Here is a 27,816-nt window from a genome sequence, read left to right on the forward strand (position 1 = left end):
TGAAAGCGCACCATGAGCGAAGGAGACCACTGCTGTGATGCTGTACTACTAAGATGTTATGCTATTGTGCTTATTTGTTGATATACTGCTATGATGCTATCTTGTTGTACTTATGTGTTGTTATACTGCTATGATGTGATGATGTTGTGTTGTTGTGCCATTGCATATTCCAATACCAATTTGTAGATTGTTTGTTGCCTTTGATTAATATTTTATGTGTTGAGATAAATTATAGTTTGCTATGCTTTGAGGTTCTCTTGTTGGGCCTTAGCTCACGGGTGCTCTGTGGTGCAGGTAAGGGCAAGGAGAAGATTGATCAACCATCCGTTAGAGGGCATGGAGCGATGCGTACATGTTTGGCCTACCTGGCCGCCATGACTGGGGAATTTTGAAGAGTGGGTTATAAATGTTGATTTTGTCGCTTAGGCCGACTGTAAAGTAACTTTTTGAGTTGTAAATATGTTTCTAAATAATATTTTTGGGATCCCAATGTAACCCTGTCGTGATTTAAAGGAATGATCGACCTTTTACACCAAAATCTTATTTAAACGAGTTTACATTTTAATTAAGCACACTTTTTGGTCTAATACCTCAACTAGCGAGCTAGTGGCACATTTTAGAATCACATGGTAACGACTCTAGGGAAGTAGGGCGTTACACGTAAGCTCGAAGATAACAAGCAATGGATGAACACTTGTAAAAATATGCATAATTCCTGACTTGTTCTTGTTGGCGATCGAGCACAGGTTTAAAGACTCGAGCTTAAGCATCAATCTAGAAAGAATGAATCTTCTCTGATGCACATGGGAGTTATTCGAGCCTTAGTTGCAAGCTCGAAGATGTTGGTCTCCGAAGATTGCATAAGGAGGAGGCTAACTAGAATAACGAGCTCGAAGTGTTGGTCGATCTCGAAAGCACGTTAACCTTGTGTTCGAGGTCAGCAACACGTTTTGCACATGACAATTGTTAGGAGATCCCTATTCCTTTAGGAATTTTTGCTATCTGGTATTAAATCCCAATTATCATGGGAAATTATGCATTTAATGTATTTATTTACATTGATTTCAAATTTGAAGAATTGATTGTAACTTCCCGAAATAAGGGGAAGATATTCAGGATACCAGGTCTATAAATAGCCTGGGGAATTTCATTTGTATTCACGCACAATAAGGTACTGGGAATACTCTGTTGAATTGCTCTGAGAAAGCTTTGAGAGAGTACGAATCAATAATATTGACTCGTGTACTAGGCAGATTTTAACTGCTGAACCACGTAAAAATCCTACTATTCTTTTCTTATTTTCTGAATCTTTGTTTAGTGCTCTTCAGATTTAAGTTGACGAAAAACGGCGTCAACCATCATAAACATGGGCAACGATGGATTTGGAATCGTGTCCTCCTAGTATGGTCATTTTTGCTCGAGCTTCTTTATTTCTCTTCGATAGACGCTTCAAATAGAAAATAATACTCATTTATCTAGATTGTAAATTTATAATTAAACATTAATATAAAAACTAAGGTATACCTGTTGAGAATCAGAAGCCCAATAATCGCATAGAATTGTCCAATCAGAAGAACTAACACCATGATAAGGGTTTGCCTTCGCTCTCTCGTTGTCCACTTCTCCCCCAACCTCTACCCAGTGTTTCTTCATCGTGTGGCACCAATCACTCAGATGTTTTTGCATTTGTCTTACCATGACATCGTTGATTACTGGATTGCCTTGTGGATAAATGAATTTTTCCTAAAATCATAATTAAATTTGGAATTTGTTAAGATATTAAGAAGATAGAAAAAATAATTAACAGTGAGTTATTAGAGATTTATGAAATACTTACAAGCAACCTCTGTCGAATAACTTGGATATCAGCTGGCGTCACTTGTTCCAAACCTAGTGTATTTGGGGGTACAGTGTCACGCATATGATGTATTATGGAAAAATCGTAAAATTATGTCTTATGCACTTTTCATTTTTTGCCTTATTAGTAAGAAATTATATTATAATTAAATTTTTAATTAATTATTAATTATTACAATTTTTTGTAAATCATTTAATTATTTGTTGCTTTTATTTATTTAAATATTAATTAATTAAAATAAAATTTTAAATTTATTTAATCATACATTAATTTCGTTTTGTAATGTTTTTTAATTATTCCTCAAATTTATTTAATTATTATTTAATAACAGTTTTATTATATTTGTATTTTACTTAATTGTATTTCATTTAATTAATATATTAAATTAATCATTTTTTCAACATTACTTAAAATAAACATTAAAGTTGCTCAAAATTTAATTATTATTTTTTATAATTAATGTTAATTCTCCTAAGTCTAACAAAATTTGGGCAGCATAATAATTATATTTTAAACTATCCCAAAATTTTATAAAACCTACAAACTACACACAAAAATATACAGAATATTCCCAGAACATGCACAACATAAACCAAGATTAATAACTTATATCAAATCTTTTTTTTCAATAACATCAAAATAATTTATTTAGTAAATACTTGTAAACAAATAATATTTAATATAAAAAAAACAAAGTATAATACAAAAATACAATACAATATAATAATATAATCTATGTTTTTTAATATACATATAAAGCATTAAAATAAAAAAAATATTCAATTTTTTTTTAATTTTACAATTTTTTTTTAATAAATACTAAAAATTGTAGAGGTGATTTCCTACAATTTATTAGATGGGCACCAGCAACCTGTCAAGAACAAAGAGAGAGACGAGATGTAGAGTCCAAGAACTTTACTTAGCTAATTATTTAGTAGTATTATAGTATGTATAGTATTATCTTTGTAACTGTGGATTTTTGGTTCGGACCGGGAATTATTTGGACACTCATAGTAGTACTTACAGATTTTCTAAGTTTAACCTATAGTTTAAGAATATTAATGTTAACCTAAGGTTTGATTATATGATTGATATTAAGGATAATATTTATTATACTATAAGGTTTATATAAGGACCAATAGGATTTTAAGCACATGTTATGAATGAGTGATTAAGGATTAAGTATTTTGAGGATTTAATTAAATAAGGAGTAAAGTTTGAATGCTATAAGGTCAGTCAGCAGCTTTGAATACGTTGAGGGCTTAGTCAAGGCTGTTTACTCCATTTAAACTTAGCTAAAAATGTGTAATTTCGTGTTTAATTAATCAGCGTGTGCCGATATATCGCAGCACGTAGATACGGAAAACATGAGACGATGCACGACTGCCTCGGGCATACTGGCCCAGGCGATATATCGCCTACAGGGGGCGATATATCGCCTCCTTCAGTATGTTTTGAAAGTTTTTGAATTCTTTTTCCATTCAGCCATTCAACCTCTTGATAAGTCCAGCATCTTTTTGAACGAGTCTTCAGCCTCTGCTGAACGATTATTCAAATTATTTTCACCTAAAAAGCCATTATTTTTATTCAAGTGAAATTAAGATCCTTTCATTCCTAAACTCTATAAATAGGACCTAGTACCCAGCCATTATTCATCTTTTGCTCTAAGTTCAGAGGCTGCAAGTGCTAAGTGAGTGTGAGAGTGTAAACACCTGGTTTGGGGAAATCATAAGCTTGATCCTCATAAGCTTATCAAACACTTTGGGAAGTAAGGTTCTATAGTATTTCGTTTTGTGGTATAGATTGGTCTTACAAGTCTTTAAGGTAACCCAAAACTCTAGTTCATTAGTTTTATGTTATTTTCTTTCTCATAGCCTTCTACTCAGTCTTCTAACCTCATTCTTATTTTGGTTAGGAAATCTAAGTTCTTGAGCACATAAGTTTCGGTAAGTATGTTTCTCAATGGTTTAGTCTTCCCATTCCTTTTCATCTCTTTTTCTTCATTAGACTCACTCTTTTTCATAATGGTTATTAGGAGTGTTCCAAAGTCCCAACGCTGTCCACATATCCCGGTAACTTTGGTAAGGAAAATAGGATAGAAATGCATATGTTATATTTTCTATGTGTTATCTTATGTTTCTTATGTTATGATAAGTGTTATGATATGTATGTTTGTAGGCTTGGGCATATAACCCATATGACTAACAAGACCCCAAATAGATTATGGGCATATGACCTACTTAGCTAGTAGGACCCCACTAATCTCATGGGCATATGACTTGTTTAGTCTATGGGACCCCAAGTAATAATGGTCATTATAGTATGTGTATGTATTAAGTATTATGATATGTCTTTATGTTTATTATGAAATTTATGTTTATGAACTATATGTTAGATTTTCCTTGTTGGGCATTAAGCTCATTCCTTTTGTTTATATGTGCAGGAAAATAGATGTAGTGGTGGTAAGATTCGTGGGTGCATGGAGATTGTGTATCGATGATGAATGGAGTCAAGGAGTCGGGAGTTCGATTTCGAGGATGTAGTCATTTGTTTATGGTCTTAATATGTATTTTCCGCACTTACTATGTAATCCTTTTATTTTATAAATCATGTTATGTTTTGTTTTAAAAACAATGGGATCCCATATCCTTTTTGGTATTTATGTAAGTAACTCTTATTTCTATAAGTTTTCTAATAAAATTATGGTATTTTCGCAAATGTAAGTTCTATTAAGGTTTTGTATGTATAGTTTCGTTAATGGTCCAACAGTCTAGAGTAGTGGGTCATTACACGAGAGTTCAATTGGGAGCACCGGTGGGGTGTCAGCCAAAGGGACTCCGATGCTCAAGTCAGTCAGGTTGTAATGAGAGCTAATAGAAAGTAATAAAATTACGATATAAATAATCGAAATAATGATGGATGGAAGAGTCGTAAAATGGTTAGAGTGACGGTGGCGATGATGGAGGGGCCGAGCGACTAGGTCAGGTCCAATTAGACTGACTCACCAGTCTTGCTTGACTGAATCGCTCAGAAATAGAGTAGCATTTTTTCAATTAGAGAGTAAAGAAAGTCCAGTGATTATCTGATTCCCTTTTTTCTCAGCCGTGATGGTCTTATTTATTGACCTTCTTTTCGTTCCGTTCTCCTCCATCTTTCTGATTCGCTTGACTCACTCCAAGTGGTTTCTTTCCGAAATATTCTCGGCGAATGTGGTGGGAGCCTTGACTGTTTCAAGGTCCCTGGCTGACTGAGCGTATCCGGGTTCATGTTCGGGTATGGTTTTGGGCGTTTGGATGGTACATTGCATATGCGAGCCCATTTACATGGGTTTGGGCCTTATTGGCTAATTAGGCTAGCTTATTGGGCTGAGTGATTGCTTGTTGGATTCTTTTTTATCAAGCAGACTGATTTTGTCCACTACAAAAACATATATTATAAAAAATAACTTAAAAACAGTAAATAAAAATATATATTACAGTGGGTCGGTAGTAGCTCTAGGTCGGCTGTGGCTCCGCTCGGGCAGTGGCTCGGGGTCGGCAAGGCTCAGAGACTCCACAAAGACAAAAAAATAATTAAAAGAAATTCAATACATAGGAAAAACTAAAAAAAATAAAATAATAAAGTAAAATAAACTTACCTTAGCCCGACAGATTGGAGGAGGAGGAGGCAGCAAGGGCTCGGGGTGGTGGGGTGCCGATGGGTGGTGGGTTTCGGGGTGGGTGGCGATGGAGGCTCGAGGACGGTGGTGGAGGGTGAAGAAAGGGAGAGAAAGAGAGTTAGAGTTAGAAGAATGGGGAAGAAGGCTCGGCGGTTGTGTAATATCGCAATGACTTTTGTCGGCGTGTTTCGTTGCACCGGAAAAGGTCTACACTGCGCCGACAAAAGTCAAGCCAGAAACCCTAATCCAAAACAACACCGTTTAAATAACTGAGGTTTTTCCCAGCGCAATGTAGACTTTTGCTGGCGCAACAAAATGTGTCAGCAAAAGTTTAACCACCAACCTTAGCAAAGGCCCCATTTAAAGTCCATAAATCTTTGTCGGGGCAATTCAGAATTGCGCCAGTACAGGTTTCTTTTACCGGCGCAATTCAGAATTGCGCTGGCAAAAATGATCTATGCTGGCGCAAATTAACGCCGGCAAAAGATTGAGTTTTTGCCAGCGACTTTTGCGAATTGCGTCAGTAAAGGTCATTTTTGCCAGTACAAAAGGCCTACTTTCTTGTAGTGCAGGTGTTTACCGAGTTTTTCGGAAACTAGAAATATAATGAGAAATAATAGCTAGAAAGAAAGGTTCAAAGAAAAACAAACAGAGTTTTTACGTGGTTGGGGCGTTAATGAGCCTTAGTCCACGAGTCTATTGTATTAAGCTTTAGAGAGCTTTTGACAATGGAGTTTTCTGCAAGTTTGAGCAGAGTAATTGCTTACAAGAGAAAATCTTGGATCCCCGCTACAGTGCACAATTGGTCCTATTTATAGGAAATCAGATGCAACAGGCTTGGACCTAACTAACCCGGGCCCAATAGGGATGTAATCATGGTTTGCTTATTAATGGAGGCGTAATACAAATGATGTTGCAAAATAAAACGTATTAATCAGGGCCCACTGGGCCGGCTTGGGCATGACCAAGCCTTATAGCTGCCAATAGTACACAACCTCAGACTGGTCCGTGTGGGCTTCTAAGGGGATCCTTGGGACAGGATCTGTCAGAGTAGTGGCAGTACTGTTTCCTAGTAGCAGCGTACATTCTGTGTGTAACCTCTTTTGCATGTTCGTTGAGGAGACCAACTTCCGTGTTTCATGGGACATGTCAGCGTCAGGGAAGATCAATCTTTCCCTATCTGGACGTCTGGTCCGGGTTCCTTTAGTAATGCCCCAGTTCATTTTCCAGAGTCCTGGTTTGCTCACTAGGACGGGTTCACCCGTGGCATGGTCTATTCCTAGACTAGTGAGCTAGCCACCTTTATTGGCATCCCGGAGGATACGGATAGATTGGGACCAAGAAGATGAGTTGGATTTGTATCTTAGTCCCGGTTCTCTTGTTATGGACGTGCCCATCGAACACTTTCGCTCATTGATGATTGGGCCATTAGGATTTTCTTCTTCTCTGTTCATCAAACTCGGGATGGGCCTGGTTCCCTTCAAGGGAGCCCATGGACCCATTGCGTTATGCCACGTGTCCCGATGAGAAAACAAGGATAACAACAAGAATACAACAGATATATAGTCCTGAAATACCATCTTTTTATTTCAATGAGAATTGATATCATCAAAGATATTCATTCATGTGTTGTGTTGTGTTGATCATAATTAAATTTGTAAAATTTGGATTGACTAATAAAGTATTAAATTAATAAGGAAAATACATACAAATAGTATGCATATTTATAACAGTATTTCTATGACATGACAATGAAACAATGTTATATATTCACATGATCAATGATCTAAAATATTGGATAAATATTGTTGTTATTAGTGACGGAGCCAGACTTTGGCAAAAAAATTGGGCTTTCAATAAATTTAGAGTTTTAGTGAGGATTTTTATATTATTTTCTTTAGTTATGTTAAAATATTTAATTAAAATTTCAAATAAAATAATTAAGGTGGGGCTTGAGCCCTCACATTAGCCTTACTGCCTCCGTTCCTATATATTCACATATTTATTATAATTCTTCTAGAGTATATGTGATCATGGATAATTATTTATATATATGGTGATCTTTAAAAATCGTGATTTATAATGTTACAATGAATCAAGTCGAAAATTATACGAGAAATCTAATCACTAAAGTAACTGTAGGTATTTTTGCATGAGAGGGAGACAAATACGTGTTGCACTTTTTTCTTTGCTGGGTTTACCTAACAAAGTTTTTAATTATGCAACTTTAAATGTGTATTACCTAGTAGGGTATCTACCTAGTAAGATTTTAACGATGCTTGATTTTGAATAATGAAAAACCAAGAGTGAGTGTTATAAAACTATGAATTTATTTTGTGTGGCTGATCATATTCCATAACCTCTATAACCCCATTTATATTATGAGATTCATTTAGAATAAATATTATGAGTTATAGATTAATTAGTATGCCCTTAAGTGGCATTACATATTTGTTGTACCATGCAATCTTTTGTATTATACACTTTATATTACGTAGCCTATATATATATATATATATATATGATATTTGAGAGCTTGTATTATGTACAACATCAGAAGAAGAATGAATGAAATTTTCTCTATTTTCTTGTATCTTAATTCTCTCATTTTTCTAGTTTTACGTCTTTTATGTAAATATTATCTTTATTTTATAACCATACACAATATTACCTACATATATAAATTTATTTATAATTGGTGGTGAGGGCCCCTAACCTTGGATTACCAAACCTAAGGCCCCAAACATCCCAGTAAGAGTGATTTGCCCTCACCATGCCAACTTGTGTAAAATCATTAATGACAATAAGGATAAAAAAAAAAAAGTAATTCTATTAGTACACACCTATTTCTTTTTATCTTTTCACTTTGAAATTCCGTTTTTTATGATTACCAACTTAATTATTTAAATTAAATAATTAATTGTTAAACTGTTACAGAAATGTTTAAACAGGTACCAAGACTGTTTGAACAGAAACCAGATATGTTTAAACAGTTTGTGACGAGAAAATAAAAACGAACATAAAGTAAAGAACACACGAATTTTTACGTGGTATCAGCAATCTTTGCAGATTGCTACTAGTCCACGAGGCCACGCCCAAAGAATGAAATTTATTAGAATAATATCTAAATGATTACAAAACCAAATTGACTTATACAAATAAAGACTCCCTCTTGAATTTGTCGCAACTGTTGTAATCTAAACTTCTAATCAAATTTCTGAAGTGCTAAGATCTTGAACTCCCTTCAAATCATAACACTTGCACTTTTCCTCCCGAAAAGTGACTCACGAACAAGACTTCTCCCGAAGCTTGATGACCAATGTCCAAGTGTGTTCAACCTGCACAATTAACACAAAGGAAAACAATACAGAAGTACACTATAATAAACCACTAAGAACTTGCTGGACTCAAGTTCTTCACATAATAAAAAGTCTCTCTAAAACTTGAAAAATATTTGGAAAATAATACCCAAGAGAGATGATCAAAATCCAACGTCCTAAGGATGATTATATACATTTTAGAATCTCTTTAGGTCGTGGAAAACAAATCAGAAATCAAACAGCCAATAAATGGAAAATCTTCCAAAACAGGAAAGTCAGAATCTGTTCAAACAGACTGGCAATCCGTTCAAACAGATTCATTGAACCTGGACAGTTTTTCAACCCAGTTTCCTTAAATAAATAAGGAAACAATATATCATTTATGATTGCAAGCTATACACGATTTCTGGGCAACCAAATCAGATAAAATAAATACTAATAATTTCCAATTCAAGAAAAAGATAATCTTTTATAGGAAAATATATATATATATTTATTTTATTAACACATAAATAAAAATCTGAATATAGAAAGACATATTTCACCAAAATAAGAAACTACCCATTTTCGAAATTCACCACAAAATATAACAAAAGAGGAAACTATTAATTTCGAAAATACCCTTTTAATTAATTTTGTCTTTATTATCAAAAATGCCAATAAAAGATTTTACAATACCTGCAACACAAATGTTAGTGATAAGTAAAGAGAAGGAACTCCCCCTGCAAACATGCATGAACTTATAACAAACATAAAAATAAACTAGACTTAACTCCCCCTCAAAATAAGAAGGTCCAGAGTTAAACAAAACAACAAATCAGGTTTTTTGGAAATCTACTCTCCCCCTTTGTGTCTTTCAAAGAAGCCAAAGAACCATAAAACAAAAGAACAAAAAAGAGTATCAATGTTTAAATGACAAAAACTAAAATAAAACTAAACAACTGGATCTTTAGACAGAGATTGAACAGCCTCCAACACAGAACGTTGCAGTCCTTCAATTGACATCACTCGAGCAGTCATAGAATCAACAGAGGCTCGAACAACAGCTATTTCGGTTGCAACAAGTCCTGAATCTGTGGCAACAGAGGAGGAGGCATGAGGAATGTCAGCCGAAGAAATCTTCAGGGCTTGGGGCTTGACTTTCTTGGAGGACGGTGCAGCAGTGGCTTCAGTAGGAGGGGCGGAGGCTTTGTAGGAAGCAGCAGTAGTTGGGGCCACCAAGTCTTCTTGATCACGTTGGAGATCTTTTTTCTGCATACTCAACACTTTATAAATAACTTGAGGAAAAGGAAGATTCAAGTTTTTCCTGTTACCTTTTCGAAACCCAATGATTTGATCATGAATAACCGAAGCCAAATTTATACCAAGACCGGTCCCCACCTTGTACAAAAATGAGGCCATATCAAAAGAGATAGTGGCGGTGTGAGAAGTGGGCTTCCAATTTGTTGTGGCAAACTCATGGAGAACATCATAAGTGTAGGTGAGATTGGAGACCGAGATGACTGTATTGGATGGCCATACCATTTTTTGACCAACCAATTCAGTGATAACCATGTCCTTGTCAAGAGCGGCACCATCAACATCATCTTCGACATCAAGGGGAAGATGCAAAGCAAGAGCAATGTCTTGAGGAGAAAAAGAGAACCAATGGCCCCTAACAAACACTTTGTTATACAGAGGAGATGAAGGTTCAATAATTTCATTAGTAAGATTGGCATAGAATTCCTTGACTATTCTATCCACAAAACCAGAAAATTTAACCAAAGAACCTGTCCATTGTCGATCTTGAAGCATTGTTAGCACACCAAAAGGACGATGATCACTCAAGACATAATTTCTTTCAATGATAAATTTTCGTTGAGCATATAGAACCATATCACGTGCATTATCATTATAGCAAAAAATGGAAGAATAAGGTTTGAAATTTACACCTGAATGTTTTGGTGAAGGAGTAGAACCAGAAATAGGTTTCTTCCCTTTAGCTTTGGATGGCAAAGGAGATGCAATGTGGTCTGAGTCAGATTCGGCTTCCTGTTCAGAGGGGATAGTGTCTTCTTTTTCTGGCTCATCAGACTCAGCCTCTGATTCGACAATGTCAGGAACCGTTTCATCAGACAATGTGGTATCATGAGTTGCTTCAGATTCAGACTTATCTTCCTTAGGATCAGATTCGGAGGAGGACAATGAAGGGGGATGAGCCTTCAATTTTTTCTTGGCAGCAGACAAAGGAGAAAGAGACACGTCCAACCCCAATTTCCTTTTGGGAGTCACAGAATTTTTCTTGGACTGACTCGGCTTCAAGGGCAATTTGAGCAACCCAGCAGCAGCAGCTTTGGAAGAGGAGGAAACAGATTTTGATTTTGCCCTAGCCTCCAAACACGAATCAAACGGAAGAGGAGAATGGTCCTTGGCTCAAGAGGGCACCACCACTTCAGATGGTGGTGCAACAATGTCAGCAGAGATATCTGGAAACACCATAGGATGTTCATGAGAGAGCGAAAACACCTTCTTGCGAGCCTTGGATTTGCAGGACTTTCCAACAGATGTGGGAGCTGTTGGAACAGAAAGAGGCGCCGTTGATACAGACGGAGGAGGCGAAGGAGATGGCACCTTTCGGGATTGAGAAACAGGGATCTTCTTGGAGGAGGCACCACGAGTTCTCACCATTTTTTCTCTGAAAAACAGAAAGCACTTACAAGAGAATGAGAGAAAAAAAATGAGAAGGAGAAGAAATAACTGAATGAAATCGTGGGTGAGAGGAAATAGGGTAATGGCATGCCTTTTTAAATATATTACTTACCCAAAATGAATACCCACGGCAAAAAGAGGTTTCCCTTTTTTATTAAAAAAATGTTCTAATTTAAACAAGAAAAGGAAACAAACTTGAAGACACACGATCTTCATACAACTTACCCTTTTTTTTTTTTTTTTTAAATTTCAGTTTATTCATAAAATCCCAAACCAAAAAAGGTAACAAAAAAAAAACCCACACGATCTCCTTATTGACTTTTTCTCTTTTTTTTAACAAAAAAATATCCTAAATAAAGTACAAGACAATAAAGATACAAATCATGATATTCCAAAAATGAGAAAGAAGACAAAAATAAATTCCTTGGAGACAAAGAATATATTAAATCACACAATTAAATGCATAATTTCTCATAATCACCACAATGATTCGGTCCACCATGAATTTCCTTGATTATCATTTTTTTTTAATTTTATATATATATGCACAAAAATAAAAAAACTCAACCCAAAAAAAAAATGCTTTGATCAAAGAGAGTCAACCTGATAAGAATAAAATCAAGCAAATGAAAATAAGTGTTAGTGTAAACCAAAGATAAGAACACTTGTGAAAATGAAAAATTAGAAAGAATATTCGAGAGAAATAAAGCACAATTCAGTCACAAGCACATATTCTTAAGTGAATCAATCAACATGTATGAGTCTTACACACATTTTTTTTTTTTTATAAACTGTGTACAATTTTTATTACATTGTTTCAAGCATAAGTGTGTGACAGTGTATGCAAGGGAACATTGCCCAATGACAAATAAGTCTTTTTCAAAATTAAAATAATTGTAACCCATGAAGACGCTGTCACACTACACCAGTGGTAGCCCTTTTCTATGGTAGCGTATCCTCTTCATAACTTCGAATTACAAAGTTCCAACTTACTCAAAAGACGGCTTTCACACACTGATGCAGGTAGCTCTATTCTTGCACAGGAGCTTGAAACAATGCTACACAAAAGGAAGCTCAAACATTAAACATTGATTAATTTACTCGAATATGCCTAGGAGGAATTGATTAATTTTCTCTCAAGAATATACAACCAAAGATTCATATACACAAGACAGATTATCCAGCTTGACACATAACAAAATTTTCAAATTGATTGACAATTTTCTTAACCAAAAATAACACACATTAGATCAAGCGGACAACATAACGAGAGAATTTAAAGAGAACAAACCCCTACAGATTTTCGGAGGAAATCAAAGCGAACCGAATCAAGAGCTTTAGTGAAAATATCTGCAATTTGTTTATGTGTTTCAATATATTCCAAGACAAGAACTTTATTTTCAACTAATTCTCTTATGAAATGATGACGAATATCAATATGTTTAGTACGAGAATGTTGCACAGGATTTTTTGAAATATTGATTGCACTTGTATTATCACAAAAAATAGTTAAAATGTCAAGATCAAACCCATAATCCATCATCATTTGCTTCATCCACAAAAGTTGTGCACAACAACTTCCTGCTGCAATGTATTCAGCCTCAGCTGTTGAGAGAGAAATAGAATTCTGTTTCTTGCTGTGCCAAGAATCAAGATTATTTCCCAAGAAGAAACATCCTTCACTAGTGCTTTTTATGTCATCAGTGTTACCTGCCTAATCAGCATCACTAAAACACACTAGATTAGGGTTAGTTTCTTTTGAATACCAAATACCATAATCAGCAGTCTCATGAACATATCGAATGATTCTTTTGACAGCTGCAACATGAGACTCCATGGGATTTCCTTGGTACCTGGCACACACACCAACACTATAACTCAAATCAGGTCGACTAGCAATGAGATAAAGAAGACTACCAATCATGCTCCTATACAGTGTAGGATCCACTTTGACACCATTTTCATCTTTGGATAGCTTTACAGTTGTTCCCATTGGTGTTTTGGCAATCTTTGAACTTTCAAGTCCAAACTTTTTGACCAGGTTCTTAGCATATTTGCTTTGAGAAACAAATGTGCCTTCATCTAACTGCTTGACTTGTAACCTTAAGAAATAAGTCAATTCTCCCACCATGCTCATTTCAAATTCCTCTTTCATTTGTTTCACAAATACCTGCACCTCATTGTCAGAAGTTGAACCAAACACAATATCATCAACATAAATCTGAGCAATAATTATGTTAGATTTAATATTTTTGATAAATAAAGTTTTATCTACTCCACCCCTTTTGTATCCATGAGAAACAAGAAATTGAGTAAGTCTCTCATACCAAGCCCGAGGGGCTTGCTTCAAACCATAAAGAGCTTTCTCCAATTTGTAAACATGATCAGGTGCATGAGGATCTTCAAATCCTTTGGGTTGTTCAACATATACCTCTTCATTCAAGATCCCATTGAGAAATGCGGATTTGACATCCATTTGGAACAACCTGAAACCAATCAAACAAGCAATAGACAATAATAATCTAATTGACTCAAGTCTTGCAAAAGGTGCAAATGTTTCATCAAAGTCTATTCCTTCCACTTGTGTGTACCCTTGTGCCACTAATCTTGCTTTATTTCGCACGATTGTACCAAATTCATCAGATTTATTTTTGAAAATCCATTTTGTGCCAATAATATTGGTATGCAACGGTCTTGGCACAAGGATCCACACTTTGTTTCTAAAAAATTGTTCCAATTCCTCCTGCATAGCTTTAATCCAATTTTCATCAGTTAAAGCTTCTTTCACATTTTTAGGCTCAATTAAAGATAAGAAACAAACAAATTGAACAACATTACTAAACCTTCTTCGTGTTACCATACTGTCTTTTGGATTTCCAAGAATTAAATCTGCTGGATGATTTAACTTAACTCTGGTTGATGGATCCTTTTGGAATTCATCCAAAATAATATCTGGAAATTTCTTTTCTGTCTGTCCAGAATCTGTTTCATCGGATTCGAGATTTGTTGGAACAGATGGACCAGACGTTTCAACAGTAGTATCACTGACACAAGCTTCTTCGTGTTTTTCAGTAGGTTCATCAATAAACCTTTCAATTTCTTCCTCAGTAGAAAACTCAGAAAAATCCCTGGAATCATCAATAACAACGTTAGCTGACTCCATTACAGTTTGGGTTCTCATGTTATACACACGATAGGCCCTACTGTTAGTGGAGTATCCAATAAAAACACCTTCATCACTTTTAGCATCAAATTTACCAAGATTTTCTCTATCTCTCAAAATGTAACAAACACATCCAAAAACATGAAAGTAAGCCACACTTGGTTTCTTACCTTTCCAAATTTCATAAGATGTTTTAGATGTACCTGGACGAAGAAAAACACGATTTATGATATAGCAAGCAGTGTTAATTGCTTCTGCCCATAACCGTTTAGTCAATTTTTTGCTGTTTAGCATCACTCTAGCCATTTCTTGAAGAGTGCGGTTTTTCCTCTCTACAACTCCATTTTGTTGAGGAGTTTTGGGGGCTGCAGACTTACAAAAATCATCATAGACAGAATTCTCAAATTCTTTACCATGATCACTTCTTATACGAACAATTTTTCCAATGTTGCAATCTTTTTCAACTTTTAATTTCAAGCAAAGAGTTTTAAAGGCATCAAAAGTGTCAGATTTTTCTTTCAAGAAATCCACCCAAGTATATCTAGAAAAATCATCCACACAAACAAAAATATATCTTTTTCCATTTAAACTCTCAATTTGAATTGGACCCATAAGATCCATGTGAAGCAATTCTAAAACTTTCGAAGTGTTTATGTCAGAAACACTTTTATGTGTAATTTTCAATTGTTTACCAAGTTGACAACTCTTACACTTACCATCAGATTCTTTACCCAGCTTAGGTAAACCACGAACACTCCCTGCATGTGACAATTTTTTCAAGGTTTTGAAATTTATGTGACCAAGTTTAGCATGCCACATATCAGTGTTATTACTCACAATAGATTGACACATAATAGATGGCAGAAGAGTGTAGCAATTGTCATTAGATCTATAACCTTCAAGAACATTCTCACCATTCTTGTTTAACACAAAACAATTCTCTTTATCAAAGTTAACAGTATAACCTTGATCACAAATTTGACTTATGCTTAGAAGATTAGCTTTAAGACCTTCCACAAGTAACACTCTTTTGATTCTAGGCAACCCTTCAAAGTTAAGAGTACCCATACCAAGAACATTACCTTCAATTCCATTGCCAAAAGTAACAGACCCACAATGCATAGGTTTTATGTCTGTAAGAATAGACTTGTCACCTGTCATATGTCTTGAACAACCACTGTCAAAATACAAAAAATATGAAGAAGCAGATCTATCATATTCACTAGTAAAACCAGCAAAACAGTTATTCTTTTTGATCCATATTTTCTTTGATTGAACATTTTCCTTTTTTACTCTTTTGAAATCATCAAAATAATTGAATTTTTCAAAATATTCATTTTTAGCAAAATTCATAAGAGTAAAACATTTAGGACGAATATGACCCTTCCTACCACAAAAATGACAGATTGGAATGAATTTTTCGAATTTACCATTGGATTTACCTGCTGACTGTGTCCTTTCTGTTGGAACAAACCGAGTACCGGATACAACAGACTTCACTGAGGATGCAACAGGAACATCACACGATAACATCCCAGCCGAGATAAAGACAGTTTTCTTTGATTTTTGAGAACTTGAAGCACCCAGTCCCACATGACTTCTTTGACCTGAATTCTGTATATTCTCAAAAATAGTTGAACCGGGGTTAAGCATTCTAACATTTTTCTCAAGAGTATCCAAATCTTTAGACAACTTATTAATTTCAACATTTTTTTGAAATTATTTCTTTTTCCAAATTTTCATTCAAATCAGTAAGTTGTTTAATTTCAAGGGATAAATCTTTATTTTTGCTTACCAATGACCGATTTTCATAACACACTTTCACCCATGAACCATACATTTTTTTTGTAAGATTCACCCAAAGACTCATCATTCAATTCAGATTCATCACTATCAGAATTTTCTTCATCTTTTGAAACATTATTCAAGCAAACAATTTTTTCATTTTCAGATTTAGAACCAGGTAAAATAGAAGTGAGAGCGACATTACCTTCCTCATCTTCACTACTTTCAGAGTCATTATCACTCCAAGTAGCAATCATACCTTTTTTGTTCTTTTTCAAAGTATTTGCACATTCAGACTGGATGTGACCAAATCCCTCACATTCCCTGCACTGAATACCCTTTTTATTAGTTTGAAAAGGTTTAAGAGAAGAAGGGTTACCTTTTGACATCTTTCCATTGAATTTTTTGTTTCCTATTTTATTCATATATTTTCGAAAATTCTTTGCAAGCATTGCCATTTCATTATCACCATCTTCATCATCTGAGACTTCCTTTTCAGTGCTCTTGAAAGCTATGGTTTTCTCCTTTTCTTTGGAAGAGCTTGGCTTGTCTTTTTGACGAATTTTTTGATTTAACTCAAAGGTACGAAGTGACCCCATCAGTTCTCCTACCTTCATAGTACTGAAATTTTTTGCCTCTTCCATAGCAGTGAGCTTAACATTGAACCTGTCAGGAAGAACTCGAACGATTTTTCTAACAAGAACAGAATCATCAAGTTTTTCACCAAGTGGAAAATACTCATTAGAAATATCAGATAATCTCTCATAAAATTCAGATAATGTTTCAGAATCAGACATTCTAAGGTCATCAAACCTGGTTTGTAACATGATAAATCTAGACCTTTTAACATCTACAGTTCCTTCAAACTGAGTTTGAAGAATTGTCCAAGCATCTTTAGCCGAGACACATGTGGAAACAAGTTTTATAAAACTTTCTCCAACACCATTAAATATGGCGTGAAGAGCTTTATTATTATAGCTGGATAATTTTTCTTCTTCTGTGTCCCAAACAAGTTCAGATTTTACAATTGTGCTTCCATCTTCACCTTTTTCAGTAGGAGGTGACCATCCAGACAAAATTGCTCTCCATGCTTTCTCATCTTGAGCTTTTATGAAAGCTCTCATCCTAACTTTCCAGTATGGATAGTTTGAGTCATTTAGCAATGGAGGTCGAGACATCGAACTACCTTCTGCAAAGAAAGACATTTCACACAAAACAAATCAAACGGAAAATAACCACAAGATCTCACTAAGAGTTTAGTGAACCGCTCTGATACCAATTGAAATTCCATTTTTTATGATTACCAACTTAATTATTTAAATTAAATAATTAATTGTTAAACTGTTACAGAAATGTTTAAACAGATACCAAGACTGTTTGAACAGAAACCAGATATGTTTAAACAGTTTGTGATCAGAAGATAAAAACGAACATAAAGTAAAGAACACACGAATTTTTACGTGGTATCAGCAATCTTTGCAGATTGCTACTAGTCCACGAGGCCACGCCCAAAGAATGAAATTTATTAGAAGAATATCTAAATGATTACAAAACCAAATTGACTTATACAAATAAAGACTCCCTCTTGAATTTGTCGCAACTGTTGTAATCTAAACTTCTAATCAAATTTCTGAAGTGCTAAGATCTTGAACTCCCTTCAAATCATAACACTTGCACTTTTCCTCCCGAAAAGTGACTCACGAACAAGACTTCTCCCGAAGCTTGATGACCAATGTCCAAGTGTGTTCAACCTGCACAATTAACACAAAGGAAAACAATACAGAAGTACACTATAATAAACCACTAAGAACTTGCTGGACTCAAGTTCTTCACATAATAAAAAGTCTCTCTAAAACTTGAAAAATATTTGGAAAATAATACCCAAGAGAGATGATCAAAATCCAACGTCCTAAGGATGATTATATACATTTTAGAATCCCTTTAGGTCGTGGAAAACAAATCAGAAATCAAACAGCCAATAAATGGAAAATCTTCCAAAACAGGAAAGTCAGAATCTGTTCAAACAGACTGGCAATCCGTTCAAACAGATTCATTGAACCTGGACAGTTTTTCAACCCAGTTTCCTTAAATAAATAAGGAAACAATATATCATTTATGATTGCAAACTGTACACGATTTCTGGGCAACCAAATCAGATAAAATAAATACTAATAATTTCCAATTCAAGAAAAAGATAATCTTTTATAAGAAAATATATATAAATCAAAATAATGAAAATTTTGAAACCCAAAATGCAATTTCTTCTTTTGATTAAATAGAAGAAATCACTTTAGTGTCTCTAATGGTAGGCTCCTGGTGGGGACGTACGGCGGAGGTTGTGAGCGCGCAATATTATATATGCGCACTTTCCATCTAAGCCACCTCTGGAGATAGCAGTATGAGTGGCAATGAATTTACTCTTATCCATGAATATAATTCAAAGTTGTACTCATTCTCATCATGCTCCTTAACTAATTTGACTGAATATTCGACTCTTTTACTATACTCGTGTAATTTGGTCAAAAAAAAACATCCATATTCATATATAATTCATTAATTATGTCAGTATTTATAATATATGCCACATCTGTAGGTACTATAACTTGTGGCCTTAATGAACTGGATCTCTTCCAACTTGCGAAACGCATGCATGCATATTGCACGCCGCCTAGAATCTCCAACTTACCCTTCAATACTGAGTGAGAAAAAGTGTAAATATTTATTAGGGTTGAACATTGGGCGGGATGGTCGGGTTACAAGACATTTTTACCTATCCAATGTTATTATCAGGTTAGCAAAAGTGATCCGTAACTCGCCCAATTAAGAAATTTTTTTTTAACCCGTCCAATAATTTGGGCGGGTTGGTCGGGTTAACCCGCCCAAACCGAAATTGTATTTTTTTTTGTCGGGTTGGTCGGGTCAACCCGCCCAAACAAAAGTGATATTTTTTTTTTTTTACATTTTTTCTTTTAAATACTAGTACTAATAATGTGAAGTTTATCTTTTTAAGCTTAAAACAATATTTTAAATTTATAGTAAAAAAATTAAAACAAAACTTAATTAATTTATATATTTATTTGCATATATTAAAAATAATAAATTCTTAATTGGGCGAGTTGGGTTATATTGGGCGGGTTGATAATTATTTTCAACCCGCCCAATGTAACAATTGGACGATTTAAATTTTGGTCGGTTTATTCGGATTGCGTTTTTTGGCAGTTTTTTCGGGTTGATTTGGGCGGGTTGTAAAAATTTCTACACAACCCTAATATTTATTATGTTGAGGATATTAGAGCACTCTTAATCGGTTATTTACTCTATTTTTTTAAAATACATCACAAAAATATTATTTATTTTTATTTTACATTTAATTTTTATATTATATAATATATCAGTTCTCTATTTTTTTCTCTATATCATTTAAATATTATATTTTTATTCATTTTAAATATTTTCTCTCACTTTCAATAATACTTCAATATCTTACAATAATATTTTTATATCTTTTAATAATTACAATATTTATATATATAATATCAAATATAATTATACTATGTTTTTAACTAATCTAAATTTATAAATAAAATATATTTTCCTAACAATATTTAAATATTAAACTTTTTTATTCATTTCAAATATTTATCTAACTATCAGTCCATAATTAAAGATATTGTGAAAAGAGAAATTAATAATTACAATTTAAATAAATTAAGCATAAGTAACTTTTAACTTGTGGCTAGTTTCACTTAATATAAAATAATTAAAGAAAGAAAGACATTTAAATAAAAAAAAACTAGAAATGTAGCTTGAAGAGAGAGAAAGGATGAGAAATTAATAAAAAATAGTTTAAAGTAAGAACAGTAAATTATAAATATAGCTTGGTCTATAGCAAAGGTAAACAATTTATATATAATACAGCAACCATTATAGCACTTTTTCTTTTACCATTTTTTTAAAAATTTGAAGATTTGTTGGAGCCATTGTGACTGCTCTTAGCTGCAAAAAACCCTAATATTTTAATATAATAATAATAGCATTTAAATCTCTAATCTTTTGATATAGTAGCATTTTAAGTTCTTAATTTTTTTAAAGACAAAAGTCTATTACGTTAACATATTGGTGCATATGTTCCCTAAAAAGTCATTAATTATTTTTTAAAATTATTTTAATTGATTTTAAAATTATAAAAGTAAAATAAAATTTAATTTAATTAATAAAAAATGTAAATTAATTTAAATAATGAATTAAAAAAAAATATATTACATTTTTTAAAGAAAAAAAAATATTACTTAAAATTACTAAAATAAAATTTTATTCATTAACACATATTTACTAAAATATTTTTTTACTTATTAATTAAATCAAAATTGTGTTATTATATTAGTTCTTATGTTCTTAAATTAAAATCATTTTGATTGGTGTAGTAAGAACTAATACAATAACACAATTTTAATTTAATTAATAAGCAAAAAAATATTTTAGTAAATATGTAAATATATGTTAATGAATAAAATTTTACTTTAGTAATTTTAGGTAATATATATTTTTTCCCTTAAAAAAGTAATATGTATTTTTTAATTCATCATTTAAATTAATTTACATTTTTCATTAATTAAATACAATTTTATTTGACTTTTACAATTTTAAAATCAATTATAATATATTTTTTTAAATAACGAATGAGTCTTTAGGGAATATGTACACCAATATATTAACATAAGATATTTTTGCTTTAAAAAAATATTAGGGACTTAAATCCTATTATATCAAAAGATGAGAGATTTTTGCTTTAAAAAAATTAGGAACTTAAATGCTACTATATTAAAATATCAATGACTTTTACCGCTAATAATCCTTATGTTTATATATTTATAAGGTTTATTTGTAGCAAAAATTTCTAACTTAATCTGCATTTTGTATTTAGTGTTGTTTCCAACTTCAAAATTTAATATTATTCATTTTTCTTAAAAATAAAAATAATTTCAAAATTTATTGAAAAAAAATATAATTTATAACTATTCAAAGAAGTAGACAAATTTATAAAATTCTAATAAATTAACAAAATATATTGATTTTAAAAAATACATAAAATTTTCAAATTGATATAACATAATTTTTGTAATTTATTAATGTAAATTCAAAAGATTTATTAATGGTTCTATCATTTTAAATTTTAAAAAAAATTGTAATATAATTATTGAAATTGTGATAAATTAGAACGACTCTTTATTAGAATTATGCCAAAATTCCATTTTAAGAGAAGAAATTTAATAAAATCTCATATGTTTATAAATTAAAAATAATTAAAAATTATATATTTTTTTAAATGAAAGATATATTTTATTTTGAGGGAAAAAGAAAATCTAAAGCTAAAATTTAAGTGTTAGAAGCTTAATTGTAAACAAAAAAGTATAGATAAAGAATTCTCGCCGCAAATACAAAACACTAGTTTAATGAAAAAATTATTTGAATGGATAGGAATTAAGAATACTAATTTTTTTTTTAAGAATGAAGATCTAAGTAATGGTTAGATTAAAAAAATTGCTAGGAATAATAATATTTCTAATACTATATATACTACGTACGTTTAATTCAAATTTGGAATAAATTTCATTTTGTTTACTTTTTATAAGGTAAATTTATATATATATAAAGGGACACTCTCTTAATTGTTATTATTTATGGATAATTACTTTAATATTAATTATTAGATTCAGGTTAATTGTCCATATTTATAGTTATTAATTAATATTTTTAAAAATAAATTTTTATTTTTTAAAATAATTGTCTGATTTCATGACGGTCACATATTTATTAAATTAAAAAATTAAAAAAATATTATTTAAGTATTATATATAAAAATTCAAAATTAATATAAAAAAATTTATTTATTAATTAATTACTTGCTATACCACATTAATAAATATTTATAATCGAATGGTCGATAAATAAATAGAGAGAAAGGATGATTGATTATCGACAATTGCGTAGAAAGAACTGCAGTAGAGTAGTAGTCATGAAAATACAATTGCCTGTGTTTTGAAACTTGAAATCGCCATTAATGACTCCATCACGTGTAGTGCTTTTCTTGGTTTGTTATTAAATAGAAAGAAAGAAGACCAATTATTAGTGAAGAGTCAAGATATCCTTTAGTCTTCATTTGGCATCATATCCACACTTGAATAATTCAAAATTATTTATTTATTTATTTTTACTTAAAATTGTCTTTTCTTCGTTAACGTATAGTTTCTACTACTTTTAATTTTGTCTCCATTAAAAATATATGCATCTATTTGGTCATCTAATCTAATGCATTCAATAGAAAGGCCATAACTCCAAGTAATTCTACAGTCAACTTATTCGGCTATGGGTCATGTGTCCATATAGAATTAATTATATGGTAATATTTCAATACTGGTCCACCAGTCCAACCATGCACCATGGTCGTCTATTCTATCCACTTTCCCCAATGGCGAAAGCATAAGAGGGGGCCACAATTTTATTTACTGATCAGACTGGTCCCATAATTTTCAATTTAACTATGAATGGTTGATGAGATCAGTACATTACATATTTAATACACCCTAGCTTATGTTTGTATATATTAAGTATATGTATTACTCTCTCTCTCTCTCTCTCTCTCTCTCTCTATATATATATATAGTGTTTTTTAAAGACAAACTATCCCAAAAAAGTTGTTTATTGTGGTGAAATTTATTGCGATAACAATTTTATCGTTGTAATATATAAAACACCCAGATAAAATAAAGACAAAAAAAAATTATTATTTTTTTCATGAATTTAAAAGTCATCGCAATAGGCCATAGGAAAAATATTGGGAAGACACATAATACTTTTTGAATTCCCTAAATAAATCTAGTTCTAGTGCGACGACACACTATAAAAATCTTGACTTTTGGTTACAATAAAAACGAAGATTTGTATTACTTTTTTTTAGAAATATTTTTCTATAATTGTGACTAAAAATGATATTATCAGTGACAACACACCAAAGTAGTCACTATATATGAATTAGTTACAACTTATAGTCATAAAATATAATTTAGCTGTGATGACCAAACATTCAATTGTGGCTTTCTAAAAATTATGAACTTTAAAAATTTATATATCGTCACAAATAATTTGGGGTGACTAAAATATAGATTTAGTTGCAATTTTTGTTTTATGTTACTAAAAGATTGTGACTAAAAGTCAAGATTTTTGCCGTGACATATCGTTGCAATATAGAGTTTCTAATTTTTTTCTCCCCACGCTTTAAGAACAATTTAATAATTAAGTTTCTTTTTATTTGATTTTGTAATAGTGTGTAAAATAGTGGGTGGTCAAAGTTCCGTGCATGAATTTTCAATGAATAATAAATTGAAAAAAATAATTTACTAGGATGACATTGTCATAGCAATATCTATATTAGTCTTTAAGAAAAATAAACTAAGCTGCGTCGTTGTGTAAATTGCAATGACATTAACATCCTATTTGGATGATGTATGTTGTTGTAATAGGGTTTGTTTCTCTATGCTCCCTTGTCGAGCTCCTATGTGTGAGTGGTGTGTTCGTATTCTTTTTAAAAAATTGTTATTTGTTTTTTTTATCAGAAAATACTAATTAAGATTGCAAATGAGTATAGTTATAAATAAGATGAATGATCTTTTTCGGAAAAGCTAATAATCTTTCCTCAAGATATGTTTAGCCAATACAAGGGCCACAATATTCAAGTTATGGCCATGGTTGAATAGTACTAGCTAATGTGAATCAAAATTTTGTTATTTGTGAATATTAAGACTATGTTAGTATAATTTCAATAGGTTATGTTAAAATATATTATTATATTAGGTTATAAATTTTTTGATGTTCATGTTGAAATATTTACAAGAAAAAAAATAATGTTATTGGTTATTTAATGTGTAAATATTATGTATTGTTATTATTCTGTAGTAGTTAAAAATGATTTTTTGCTAGTTTCACATTTAGCGTTTGTTTAATGTATAGTTGTTATGCTGGTTTTTTAGAATATTTTTAAAATTTATTATTGAAAAATTGTTACAAATAATTTATTAATTAATAGTGTGTAAATATTATAAATATACTTATTACAATAATTTTACCCCAATATTATAATAAATAGAAAAAATGAAGTGAAAAATAAATATGCTCAAAGATGCACTTTATCGACCATTGTGTTCGGTACCCAATGTTGTCCTCGCCAACATTCAAATAGATTATCGATATATAGATCATATGCTTTGAATGTTGACTGCTAATATTTCGACGCCACAACGACTAATTAGATGAGTGACATCACGTAAATATTCGATTTAAATTAATTAGAAAGACATCTAAATTTTTCTTTTATATTAAATATAATGTATTTGACATAATTATATATTAATATAAATTCTAATTGTATTTATAAATTTTGTTATTATTATCGTTAATAAAAAAATATGACATGAATCTATTGCAGCAATATTGTCATCAAAATAGGTTAGATAATTAAAATATGGATATGACTATAGGCGTACACTTTTTTCTCTCCTAACCCTTTTGATAATTAATGGGTAATTAATCAGTTATTTACAAATATAACCTTATGTAAATTGATATAAATATTCTTAAATAATTATAATTATAAACTCTAATTCTTATCATACACCCTATCAACAAATTAGGTATAAACATTAAAACAAAGTTAGAGTATTAATTGAAAAATCAAAACTATAAAAGAGAAAAAAAATAATGAATTAACAAAGTATAGATATGAATGCAGATATTGTCACAGTATAAAATCGGAGGAGAAGACAAGGGAACAGACAACTCGTGTAACAAAGAGACCAGCCAAGAAACTTCAGCTGTACCATTCACAAGAGTGCGATATCTAGATTCGGTACTAGAGCGGGAAACCACTATTTGTTTGCAAGAGCACCAAGATATTATGGCTGAGGAACATGCAGTAGGCACTAGTACTTCGACGATCATCCAAGCAAGACGCCTAATCGACATCGATATAGCAGTGGAGAGTATGATCCCTGTTAGGCTGAATAATCAGTCCTAAATGACATGTGCGTTTGAGATAACGCAGGACCCTTTTTACAGCTTGCATGTGAACATTGGTGGGGGGGCATGGAGAAATTGACACAACTTATTGACAAGGAAAGATACGTCTGGTCTGGTTAATGTGCAATATTGCAAGGTGCCGACAATGCTTCTGTATTCAGTGGCATTCTCTAAGAGGTTACCATCACACTACAAAAAAATGTAGTATTACCGGTGGAGGATTCCGCCAGTAATAATAGGTGTATCCGCCAGTAATGTATATTACCGGCGATAGTCCGCTGGTAATCCGCCGCCAGTATTAATCGGTTGGTATTAGCGGAATTACCGGCCGACTGACACACCCACCGAAATTATAATAATACTGACGGATTAATAGAGGCGGGACTCCGTCGGTATAAAATAACACAGTCAACCTCGTTTGACTCATTTAATACCAGTGAGTTTCGCCTCTATTAATCCACCGATAATAAATTACCAATATTAAAATATAATAATTGATTTTATTTTATTTCATAATAAATATACATATAATACTTATTTAAACATAATAATATTTAACAATAATTAAAATTAATAACACAATTAATATTCATCAAACAAAAATAGCATTATAATTAATCATAAAATTAACATAATAAAAATATCAATTGTCTTGTTTTAATTACATATGAACTAATTATAAAATAAACATAATAAAATTTCAATTGTCTTAATATAATTAAAAAAAACGTAATCTAATTATTATTGTTTTGATCGGGCCAACCTGGTGTAAAATATTCATTAAGGTCAATATCTTGATTACCAATATTACGGCGCGACAATGGTGGTCAAGCAAACTGTGGTGCTTGTGGAGAGTGTTGCTGTGAAGATGATCCAAATTGTCGAGTATGTAGTCGCGCCGAGGGAGACTGATGCAATAAACTCTCAAACTGACCATACCTCTGCTGCTGCGACGAACTCACAAATTGACCATACATCTGCTGTGGATGCTGCTGCTGCGATGAATCCCCAAAGTCACGACGCCTAGGATGTGACGTCTGAGATCCTGCAGGGACGTTGTGGTAATAAAAAGGAGGGGACTGGGAGGAGCGTCCATACATGTTTGGATAATTCTGTTGAGGTGGATGAAAATGTTGTTGTTGTTGTGGCATCAACCAAGGAGGTGGACTTTGAGAAGATATATGACCTTCAGGTTGTGATGGTAAATATCGTTGCAGAAGGCTTTCAAACTGCGACTCAGTTTCTGTACTGGTATGCTGAGGATTACCAGATGGACCTTGTTGAGATTTCAACATCCGGATCTCTTCACGCATTGACTTTATCATTTCCGCCATAGTAGCCATGTCTTCCTGAGGCGTATGAGCAGGTTGGGCATGTGACTGACTTTGACTTGTGGAGCTGGAAGCTAATTTTTTCCCTTTGCCTTTGCTGTAACCTACTCCTTTTTGAAAGTCAGACCTCTCCCTAAGTACTTTACTCATAATCTCGTACTGATCCAGTTTCAGATCCCTCCATCGGTCCTTGAGATTGGCTTTGAAGTCGTGCCCTCTCAAGCTCTTCCGTCATTTTTCCTGTTCATAAAAAGTGTTAGAAACACAACAGTAACATAGTTTAATGAAAATAATAACACAAAAGTTTAAACTTACAAAAGTTTATGGAGCTGCGTCGTTGACAAAAGCTTTTGTCGATTTTCTCAAATGGCTATCTTTCCAAGTATCAATAACATTTTCATCAAGGTTCGCCTATACAAATGTAGAGATAGGAAGTTAGAATGTAAAATTTTGTTAAATTAAATTAATATTTTTACTTACAAATTGGTTACGCTTAGCTGCCATTGATTTTGTGCCTTGCGTCGATGTATACTTCATTTCTTTTCTGTTTTTCTTGTTTTGGTTGGATTGCGCAATAAATTTTGGGCTAAAAAACAACTGAACAACTTCTTTCCAACTCTCCTTGGTGCAATGGTCAAGTGGAGCAATGAGAACACTCTCCAAATCTTCCGGCTTAGAGTAATATTTTTTGAAGTGAGTATGTCTGATGTTATTTCTCTCAGAATATCTTTTGCGCATCTCTGTGTAGATAGTTTTCATAACTCTCTCGGGTTCTGGATGACCACTGATAACTCTACAAATTAGAGTTATTTTACCATATTTTATATGCTAATTGTTGCTTAATTCTTGAGTTTTTAAATAATTTATTAAGTTTTTAAGTAATTTTGAATTTATTTGTCTTATCATGATTTTATATACTTTTGTGTGTTTTTATAATTATA

General features: G+C 32.3%; 1 protein-coding gene across 1 annotated transcript; it reads right to left on the reverse strand.

The window, feature by feature from the left end:
• Window positions 1-9,769: 9,769 nt before the first annotated feature.
• LOC133806519 (uncharacterized) lies at window positions 9,770-26,878 on the reverse strand. The gene is made up of 4 exons (XM_062244610.1): window positions 26,731-26,878; window positions 26,520-26,589; window positions 11,264-11,510; window positions 9,770-11,206 (listed from the first exon to the last, which is right to left on the reverse strand). The coding sequence occupies exons 1-4, from the start codon at window positions 26,876-26,878 to the stop codon at window positions 9,770-9,772; spliced, it is 1,902 nt and encodes a 633-aa protein (XP_062100594.1).
• Between the last annotated feature and the right edge of the window lie 938 nt (window positions 26,879-27,816).

The sequence above is a fragment of the Humulus lupulus genome, chromosome X (genome assembly GCF_963169125.1).
Source record: "Humulus lupulus chromosome X, drHumLupu1.1, whole genome shotgun sequence".
NCBI classification, from domain to species: Eukaryota; Viridiplantae; Streptophyta; class Magnoliopsida; order Rosales; family Cannabaceae; genus Humulus; species Humulus lupulus.

What these genes read in the sequence shown, in the direction of transcription:
- LOC133806519 (XM_062244610.1), bottom strand. Translation starts at nt 26,878, where the DNA reads ATGGCGGAAATGATAAAGTCAATGCGTGAAGAGATCCGGATGTTGAAA. An exon ending in TTTACCATCACAACCTGAAG is followed by an intron (nt 26,590 to 26,730) that starts GTCATATATCTT and finishes ACGTCCCTGCAG; the next exon opens with GATCTCAGACGTCACATCCT. An exon ending in CAGCAGCATCCACAGCAGAT is followed by an intron (nt 11,511 to 26,519) that starts GTATGGTCAATT and finishes TCTGTTTTTCAG; the next exon opens with AGAAAAAATGGTGAGAACTC.